General features: G+C 65.6%; 1 protein-coding gene across 1 annotated transcript; it reads right to left on the bottom strand.

The window, feature by feature from the left end:
* Positions 1 to 8,952: 8,952 nt before the first annotated feature.
* Positions 8,953 to 9,534, bottom strand: ASCL2 (achaete-scute family bHLH transcription factor 2). The gene has a single exon (XM_052662527.1). The coding sequence runs from the start codon at positions 9,532 to 9,534 to the stop codon at positions 8,953 to 8,955; it is 582 nt and encodes a 193-aa protein (XP_052518487.1).
* Between the last annotated feature and the right edge of the window lie 778 nt (positions 9,535 to 10,312).

Genomic DNA, 10,312 nt, shown 5'->3' with positions numbered 1-10,312 from the left:
CTCGGGAGGAGGGGTCGTGTCCAAGATGAGGGGCGGTCGAGGGTAAAGGGGTGACTGTCAGGGGAGGCGACAGTGGGAAGAAGATTGTCGGAAGGACAGCCACCCTGGCTGGTCCCATGACCCCTGACAGAGCAGCCTCTGTGCATCCCCTCCGTGGTAAGAGCCCTGGGCCAGCCAGCCTTGCCACGACTCCCAGCCCCAGAAACTCATCCGACAGCCAAGAGTCCCAGCGTCCAGGCCGCTAAAATGGGCACAACACAGCAGGCTGAGCTGAGCAGGGAGGGGTCGGGCGCGTGCTAAGCACACCAGCATGCACGTGGCCGCACACGCTCGGTCACCCACCGTGGCTTCCGGCTAGCGCCCACCCCGAGGATGACGCGTGCCCTCCGTGTGGGACTGCTCCACACCACCGCCCGGCAGAGCTGAGCCCCCGGTGCCCGAGTCCCTCCCCTGGGCCCCGCGGGAGGGTGTGAGCAGCACAGAGGCCCGCTGGAGGAGAGGCCTCTGACCGTGCGGGGGTGGGGAGGGAATGGTCAGGGAGAGGCCACGGGGCCCAGGAGGCGCTGCAGGAAGCACGGGTGGGAGGGGTGACTCCCCAAACCAGGCCTGCCAGGCCGGGTTTCCTCTGATGGAGCCCCGCCCACTTTCAATCCCACAAAAGGCATTCAAATGAGAGACAAATATTTGAGGCTGAAGATTAAGCCCAGCGCAGCCTCATCAGGCAGCCCGAGCTGCTCCCAGGCCCTCATTTGGATATTAATTGGACTTCGTTTAGGGATTTGCATGCTTGTCAATGAGGGCAATGGCCCGCCTCTGTGGCCAGGCCTGGACTTGTAGGCAAATGCCGGTCCACGGTGAGGGGAAGAACTCGGGGAGCCCTAGGTGGCGGCCAGCACCTCCTCAGATAGTTCCGGGTACCAAACCTGAACCAGGGGGAGGCCACCCATGTGGGGCCCCGGCCCGTACCCCACGCAGAACACGAGGGAGACAAGCGGGGAGAAGAAAGCGTCCTGAGGACGCCCATCAGCCTGATACCGGCCCATCCCCCCACTGAGGGGACACCTGCCCCTTCCAGGTTGTCGGGACCCATGTCACAGGTACTGGGCACACAGGGACCCTCCCTGGGAAGGCCTGGAGCCTGTCCTGGCCTCCTGTGGGCTCCCCGGGGCCCCAGGGTGAGAGGCAGCTCGTCCAAGGCCACCCAGGCCCCTCCGTCCTCAGCAGTGACATCGCCCGATGGTGCCCGTCTCCTGGCCGGCCCCAGTCTGCAGCAAGGGTCCCGAGGGGTGGGGCTGCCCCAGCAGAGGATGTGCAGCTGGGGTCCCGCGGGGGCGGGGGCTGGGGTCACTGGAAAGCCCTGCCTGTGAAGGACTGAACTGTGCCCCTCGAAGTCCTCTTTAGAGTCCTGACCCCCAGGACCTCAGAATGAAGTTGTATTTGGAGCTGGGCCCTTAAAGAGGTGATTAAGGTGGAAGGAGGTCACGAGGGTGGACCCTAGTCCAATATGACTGGGGTCTTTACAGGAAGAGGAGGCCAGGACACAGACACACTCAGAGGGACAACCCAGTGAGGACACGGCCACCTGCACACCCAGGAGAGAGGGGAGGGACCAGGTCCTGGCCTTCCAGCCTCCAGGACTGGAGACGACAAACGTCAGCTGTTTGAGCCGCCCCGCATCTCTGGCTGATGAATGCACTGCCTCCAAGGCCGTCAAGGCCCCTGGGCTCTTGCCTCAGTTTTGCCAAGTCCACCCCAGGCGCCTTAGCGCTGGGCCTGGCTTTCCTGGTCACCACGGAGGAAGGGTCTTGCTGAAGGGAGGCGGGCAGACAGGACCTGGCTCGGAGCCCCCACCCCTCCCCCGGGGCTTGTGGCAGAGTCGTGGGGGGTGGCATGCAGCAGGGGGTGAGCACCCACCCCGGTTTCTCACGCCATTTGGTGAGTGGCCTTGGGCAGGGGCTGCTCTGGGGTCCTCTCAGGATGCCCCCCTCTGAGAAGCTGAGTTTCAGCGCTCTGGTGACAAAGGCCCATTTCAACATGTAAGGGGGGCTGCAGGGGCCCAGGCTCCGCAGGGGGCACTGCTGGGGGCACGTGGCCGGGCTGAAGGCAGTTCCCTTGGCACCCGAGACACATGCTTGGTCTGCCCTCCTCCACAGCCCCCCCCCCCCGCCCCCGCCCCGCCGCCCTGGGGCTGATAGATTTGCCTCATTAATCACAATGTGCCCTGGGGTGGGGGTGGGGCTGGAGGGGGTCCTGGGTCCCCCTGCAGGAAGCGGGGAGGCTCCGTCCACCTGCGTGCGGCCCTGGCTGGGGGCACCAGCGAAGGGGCCGGGCGCTTGCCCCCAGAGCCCAGCCAGGCCTCTGCTCCCCCTTCACCACATGCGCCTCCCCAGGTCCCCCCAGTTGGAAGACAGGGTGTGGGAGGCTAGAGCTGGCGTTCTGGCTCCTCCCTCTGTCCCCGATTGCAGACGAGACCCTCCCTGGCAGTGATCCCAGCAGAAGCATCAACAATGGTGCCCTCCAGGCAGGTGGGGGCCAGGAGGGGAGGCAGGAGGGGGCAGCTGTGCCCGGAGCTTCAGCTGTCGGCTCAGAACCCGGCGTCTCTGTGAGCCTCGGGCCTGTCGCTGAGCCTCCTGGGGCCTGGAAGTGGGGGCAAGACCCCTCGACGGGGCTGGGAGGATGAGGGGTTCCTGAGGGGCCTGCCCACACCGTGACCCGAAAGAGCTAGAGGCGGACCCCCAGCCCGCAGGCCCCCGGCCCACTCCCCTCTCTGCTGCAGCAAAGACCCGGGTGGACCTCGCCCTCCAGCGCCCTGCCCCGGGAGGCCCCCAGACTGCCCCCACCCTGACCAGTGCTACCCGGAGAGGGCCCACAAGCCCTGCTGGGCCCCCTCCTCCTCACCCACTAGCGACAGCCTGCAACCCTTTCTATCTCCCAGGGCCTCCTCCAACCGGCAGCGCCCCCATCACAAAGCCACAGTTGAGACCCTTCTCTTGTTGGCCCTGCCAGGTCAGCTCCAGCCTCCTCCCGCTCTCCCTCAGGACCCCCAAGTGCCCCCTGCCCCCACCAACAGCAGGGGCTCTGCTGGGCCTACCTGGGCCCCCCTCGCACCCTCTGGGTCCATAGAGCCTCACCCTCTCAAAGCACCTTTGCGGCCGCGCCCCTTCCATCCGCGGAGTCCTCTCGTGGCCTGGTGGCCTCGGAACCCCGGGACCCTCCCCCAGGGCCTCCCCCCCAGCTAGGATTCAGGGGCCTAGAGGGACCCAGCGCAGGTAGGAAGGCAGGGCTGGCCTGGGCAAGGCCGTGGGGGGCAGACACAGCCCCCACCCCAATCCAGGCCTCTCCACGCCGGCTCCTCGGGGATACAGCCCCCTGCACGTCCCTCTTCCTTCACCCCGAGGCCGCACGGGACTGCTGCTGTGCGTGATGGTGAGGACTCCAGCGTCCACGGCACTGAGCAGGGGTCGGCCTGGCCCCTCCCCTGCCCCGAATGCCCACTCAACCCTCAGTCTCCGTTGAGAGGGAAGGTGAGCCCGTGAACCCCACGGCTGATGCCCGGTGCCTTCTGTTCTCAGGCTCACCCTTGTTCTGGCCACTCGTCTTTGTGGAGCAGGGTCAGATGATGCGCACTGCACCGGCTGCCTCCCCACAGGGCTCCCCCAACCTGGCTGGCGGTGAAGGGTAGGGGGCGGTGCGCACCAGGCTCAGCTCCCCAGTCGTTGGACTTCGGCGGACACCAGGGCAAAGACCACTGTTTACAGGTGAAGGGCCAGCAGAGGACACACGGATGCCGAGAGATGCGGGCCACGTGCGAGGAAGGAACCAGCGCCTCCAGGAAGAGCCCCTTGGAGGAACCAGCGCTCGCGGGGACCCGTGCCACGGGGCCCAGGGGGACCCGAGGTCCGCGGGTTGCCTCCTCCACCCAGCAGGCGGATGCCACAGCCGCAGGGGCCTGTCCTCGGCCCAGCCAGAACCTGCTCCACACGCACGCGCGAGGCACCCACCATCCCTCCTTCCTCGAGCGACTGCCTGCACCGGCGACCGCTTAGGTGGAAAATAACCAACCACAGGACGAAAGCGGGGATGGGTGAGCGCAGGATTGCCTCCTGTCAGCCCTTCCTCGGCCACAGCTGACGGGCGCAGGTGCAGCAGAACGGGGGTATGTAGCCTTTGCAGCGTCGCTGCCATTCCGTAGCAGCAAAATCACGTGCAAGCTGCAACACTTCAGTGGCGTCATTTCGGTGGTTCTGCGTGGCAGTTAACGTGCTTAACTCTACATCTAAGACTAGCATCGCACAGTATAGAAATTCATGCCAATAAATTACTAACTCTCTTCACTTGAATGGCGTTAAATAGCAAGTTTGCAACACCACGTCAAGACAGGCCGTGGAGTAAAGGAGAAAGCTATTTCCGCACCTTTAGCGTCACCGTCCCCCCACATTTGAACAAGGGCGTCTCGTTGTGATCTCACGCTGCAGGAGGGCCCCGCAGATAAGGAAGCCAGCCCTGGGCCGGGGGTTCTGGGGGGCGCTGCCCTGGAACAGGCAGGACCATGGCAGTTTTGACTGCCCCTCTCGGGACGCACTGGTCCCAGCACACGGGACAGGCAACAGCTCTGCAAGGTCAGGACTGCAGGCTCCGTTTCAGGGGCACGGCTCCGAGATGCTACGTGACCCCGACAACACCCAGGGCCCCTGATGTTCCCCTGGAGCCAGTGTGTCCGCCAAGGGCCCAGCAGTGCCGTGTGCCCAGGACACAGGTCCCCTGAGGGCAGGGCTTCCCTGGGCGCTGCTGCAGCTGGACACAGAAAAGGTGCCCAGTGGTTTCCAGAACGACCAGGCGTGGGACCTGGCAGAGCAGACGAGGCCAGCGGGCACTCGTGCTGGACTCCAGCGTCTGAGAGGGTGGCCCCGTGTGGGTGGCCTCCAGGGACGCACCATTCTCTGACTAGGCGAGTTTTAGCCACAGGGAGGCTTCTGGGACTATAAAGCAGGGTTCCTCGGGAAACCCATCGTCACGAATAACGAAGACAACATCCTGACCTCCCGTGGCACGGCGCCCCCAGAGCGCCCCTGGGGGCTGTGGCCATCCAGACCACCTGCCCACCTGCCCAACCCTAGGAAAGACTCCCCCGGTCCCACCCAGCTTTACCCCAAGGCACCATTCCCCCCCCACCACAGTGGGGGTCCCCACCTAGCCCCAGGCTCCTTCGATTTAAAATCGGCTTCTGACCTCCAGCGGGGGGCAAGGCCTGGGTCACAGGCCACCAGGAGAGCCCTGCTGCCCCCACCACGGAGCTGAGGGTGGGGACCCGAGCAAACGTGCTGGTCTGGAACACGGAATTGCTAAGTGTGCCCCCCAGGACAGCCCCAGGCAGCCCCGCCCTCCTAGAAGGGGGACACTGCGAGGATTCAGGAATGAAGCCATCCCTGTTTGAGTCCCGTGTCCTGTCACCTTCAGGCTCTATGACCTCCAGCGCCTCATCTTTCCAGTTCTGTAAAGGGGGCCGTGATCGGCACCCGGTTACTGACAGCTGGTGGGGGACGGGGCGCTTTCTGCCTAGGGTGAGCAGGCAGGCCAGCATGCCCCTGTGGACAGCTGTCATCCTGCCTGGTCAGACACAGCCCACTCTTCTCTTAAAAATGAGCCCGCTCAGATAATCAGTGATCAGTCACCACATGGGATGCAGAGCCAGGAACATGCTCTGAGCGCAGGAACCAGAAACCAAACGGGAGTCTGATCTCGCCTCTGCTTCCGAGCCACCCTCTCCAGTCACAGGAGATGCAGGACCAGTACCCAGTGAGCACCAGCAGCAATGCTGGGACACGGATGACCTCGCTTCCTCGTGAAGCGGCTGGGGAAGGGGTGCTCACGAGAGGCTTAACCCCAGGGCGGATCTGCACCGGATCCTTGTTATAAAAACCAGGGACTTCCCAGGGGTCCAGTACTTGACTCTGCTTCCACCGCAGGGGGCACGGGCCCTATCCATGGTCAGGGACGTTCCACAATCACGCAGTCAAAAAAAAATCACAAACGTGGAAAACAGAGGCAATCAGAGGGCTGTGCCACTCACTGGGTGTTTGATAAAATGAGAAGAGCTGTTGTTCATTTGGGGGGTCAAGGTACTGGGGTTCCCCTTGGAAGCTCATCTGGAGAATTTATGGGTGGAACCGTATGATGTCTGGGGTCTGCTTCAAAACCACGTGGGGGTGGGGAGGGGTGCATGGACAGCCAAGGGTTTGTGTTCAGTTCTTGGTGCTGGTGATGGGGGCTTCTCAGAGCCTTCTCCCAGATCTGGCATGTCCATCGTTGACCAGGCTGGATGCTGGACGCCTGATACAACAATGTCACTTGTGGGTTAGACGGAGCCTGTGTGCCCTGCTAGAATGTCAGCTCCATGAGGGTGGGGATTCCTCGGGCACCACCGCATCCTCCGTGCCTGGCAAAGAGAACACGTCCAGCGGAAGTTCTGGAACTTCTGCACACGCTTAGGATTTTCCGTAAAAACAGAAGCACAAAAATGGCAGCTCTTACCCTTGGCAGAATTTCATCACCAGTCCCCCTCGGCCTGCCCCTCCCGTGCGCCCCCCACCCCCCTGCCAGCCAACACCCATGTGTGATACTACCCTGCCCACAACCACTTCGTGTCCTGAGAGCTGCATGCCTTTCCCTGGGTCAAGGTAAGGAGACTCAGCAGAGGCCGGAGCCAGAGACTCGGCGAGGTCACTGACCACGCTGTGGACCCTGGGGAAGGCCGCAGGCTGGCCCTTGCCGGGTGGCCACGTCACATGCCTCGTCTGTCCCTTGGACGAGGGCAGGTCACTCCTGACCCCGCAGTCCCCAGCCACAGCTGCTCTGCTGACCCCACCAAGCCTGAGCCTCGTCAGACCCACCCAGCATGTCTCCCTGCTCACCCGGGAGACATCTGCTCTGCCAACACCAGTCGCCCCAACCTGCCCGGGTTCCAACGGCCGCGACCCAACCACTCCCCGCGGGAGGAAGGGGTGCCTTCAGCATCTGAAAGCAGCCTGGGGGACCCCTGTCAGCTCCGCCCCCAACCTGTGCAATAAAAGAGAGCTCTGGGCAGGGTGAGACTTCAAAGCCGCCGAGGCTCTGGTCAAAGGTAGGGCTGAGTAATCACCTCTGAGCTCGGGGAGCCTGGGGAGGCCTCCTTGTTCCTCTCAGAGGAGGCCCTCACAGCCCCCACCCGCAAATAGGTGGGCAGGGCCCAGGCCTCTGTAGCCTGCAGGGCACACGTGGCCAGGAGCCACAGGCGTGGCAGCGGAGGGCCGAGTATGGTGGGCTGGACACGCCAGACACCTCTCCCCCGCCCTCCCGCAACTGTAGGTCCCCCCACTGCCAGGTGGAGAGCCCTGCCAGGGGTCACCCAGCTGGTGGCGGACAGAGGGGATCTGACCACAGCAACCTGGACCCCGAGACAGAGGGCAGCCTGGGGGCCCACTGGTCAGGCCCCCTCAGGCTGAGCCCTATGCTGGGCATTGCCTCAGAGCCCGACCCCAGTCAGCAGCCTGCAGACCTCAGCGTCCCAGCGGTGAGGCCCCAGCGCCTGACAGGAGCCCCAGGCCCGCCCGGGCCTATGAACTGCTTTGGCAGAGCAACCCCCAGATGGAGGCACGGGGCCCAGGGAGACGCGACCACGGATGTGGGCCTGCTGGGTCCAGGGTCGAAGCCACCACCCTCGCACCCACACGGGACCCTCCCCTGGATCATGGGGGCCTCAGGGGTATGGAGCGGGTACGCCCCCACCACTGAGACACAGCACCGGTTTATGTATAGATCCATCTTCCCTGAAACAGGCTTCCTGAGGCTGGTCTCTCCCCAGCTGGCCGAGCTGCAAGGGGACGCCCACCAGGGACTCTGCCCCAGGGCTGTGGCAAGGGAGAGTTCAGCCAGGTTCACAACTTCCAGGAAGAGGGAGTCGGAGGGAATCAACAGTCTTTATTGTGTTCTAAATCTAAGAGCTCTTTGCACAAAAATAAGCCTTCATACCGCCAGTGTCCCTGAGCAGTTCAAGTGCATGCGTTCGTAAAAAACATCTGCGTCCTCATAAAGCCTTCTCCCCTTCAAACCTCCAAGAGTCGGTTCCGCAGCCCCAGTCCAGGGGAAGGTCTCTGCGGACAGGGTGGCTGGGGTCCGAGGAAGCTGCCGCCGGGAGGAGGAGGTCAGGCGGGACCGCTTGCACACTAGCCTTGGGTCAGGCTGGATGGCCGGGGAGCGTCGGCTGGATCCCTGGCTCGGTGGTGGCTTGGCCCGCGGAACGACGAACACGGAGGCGGGAGCCTTTCCAACCGGCTGGCTCCGCAGGGGTGAGCGCGCTCCCCACCGCTGGGAGGGAAGGGGGGACAGGCACGCGCGTTAGTGCGGGATCCGGCCCCGGACACCCCGCGCAGCCCGGCCCTCCCCCACCCCCACAAGCGTAGTCGGCAGTTTCGTTCTCTGGGTGGGTTTTGGAGCCCAGGTCTCCGTGGGAGCCTCGGCTTCGGTGTGTGGCCCGGCCCCGGGCGCCGGGCGGGGCGAGCGCTCGGAGCCGGGGTGAGTCAGGGCTCCGCGCCCCGCCGACTCATTTCTGCCACCGGGCCGGGCGCGCAATTTGCAATGCAAAGTCTCTCCGCCTCCCAGCGCCCTAGTCTGGCCCGAGATCCGCAAACACTCGGGGCCTCACCCGCCCCAGCCCTCCGTCTCCCCGCTCCCACTACGGCGGCGGAGCAGCAAGGGGGAAGTTTTGCAATCCCGGACAAACAAACGCTAGTCTTGCACAGGCTTGAAGAAGTCTGGGGAGGAATAAAGAGGGAGCGAAATCCAGGCCGTCGCTCCGGCCTCGCGGGCTCTCGGGGACGCGAGCGGCGAGGCCGTTGTCTCCACCGCGCCCAGCCGTCCTACCTCCAACCCTCCCTCCTTCCCGCCTCTCGGAGCCTACCTTGCGGGACCGGGCGCTCAGTAGCCCCCTAACCAGCTGGAGAAGTCGAGCAGCTCGCGCTCCGCGGGGCTCAGGGCGCCCTCACAGCCGCTGTCGTCCGACGAGTAGGCGGAACGCGGCGACCCAGGCTCCGAGCTGTGCCCACGACCCGGGGACGACGAGGCGCAGGAGGGCGAGGCGGCGGTGGCGGGGGTCCCCGATGGAGCGCGGGGCAGGGGGTGGCGCGGGGCCGGGGCCAGAAGCCCCCCGGCCAGCGCGGCCCGCACAGCATCGTGCTCCGCCAGCAGGCGCTGCAAGGCACGGATGTACTCCACCGCCGAGCGCAGCGTCTCCACCTTGCTCAACTTCTTGCTGGCACCGCCGTGCGGCACGTGCTGCCGCAGCGCCTGGAACCCCAAGTTCACCAGCTTCACGCGGTTGCGCTCGCGCTCATTGCGCCGCGCCACGGCCGCCGCTCCACTGCCGGGGTCCATCGCGCCCGGCCGGCGGCGGCGGCTGCAGCGCAGCAGCTCTGGGGACTCCGGTCGCCGGCGAACGGCGCAGCAGCCCGGGACACCAGGCGCCGGGGGCGCGGGCCGGGGCAGCGCGCGGCTGTCCATCGCGTCTGCATCCACTCGCCCCGCGCTTCCCCCGAGTCTCTGTGCGCCGCAAAAAGGTGGAGGGCAAAGAACCGAGGGTGGAGGAAAGCCGATCAAGTCTCAACGACGATCGGGCACTGCGCTGCCAAGACTCCCTGGGGTACGCGACCCCAGGTCGTCCGGGGTCCGGGGACAGCAAGGCGCAGGAGGCCGGGAGAGGGCGGGCAGTGCGCGCCGAGGAGCGTGGGGGGCTCGTGACTCGCGCGTGCCGTCAGTCGCTCGCCAGGTCTTCCCCGAGCGACGCAGGCGGCGCGTTTTTAAATATATAGATAACCCTCCTCCGCGCCGCCGCCTCCTTTCTCACGCCCTCCTTCCCTTGCCTCCCCCTCGCGCCACGCTTCGCCCAACCCCTGGCGCACAGTCTGCAAAGCCCGAGCGGTGAGCCTCCGAAGACCGCACCCAGTCCCCCAGGCACAGCCCTCAGGCCCCCAGCGCGTCCCCGTTCCCAGCAGGCCCCCAGTGCGCCCCCCAGATGCAGTCCGCGGGTCCCGCGTGCGCACCGCCGCCCCGTCCCCGAAGCTGCTGTTCACAGGTCCTGGGTACGCCCCCCGCCGCGTCCGCCTTTGAGGGGCGGGCGTGTCTACCACCACGGCGGCGCAGCCATTCCGGAGGCGCGTGAGACCCCCGGGGGCAGCACGCGCCGGGCAGCCGGCACCCACGCTCCGCCTCTTGAGGCCGAGGGGCGTGGGGGGGCCTCAGCCAATGGCGGGCCGCCCGTTCGGCCAATCGCGGCGGGCGC

Source organism: Budorcas taxicolor, chromosome 25, assembly GCF_023091745.1.
Source record: "Budorcas taxicolor isolate Tak-1 chromosome 25, Takin1.1, whole genome shotgun sequence".
NCBI lineage: Eukaryota > Metazoa > Chordata > Mammalia > Artiodactyla > Bovidae > Budorcas > Budorcas taxicolor.
This window is presented reverse-complemented; position numbering and strand designations above follow the sequence as displayed.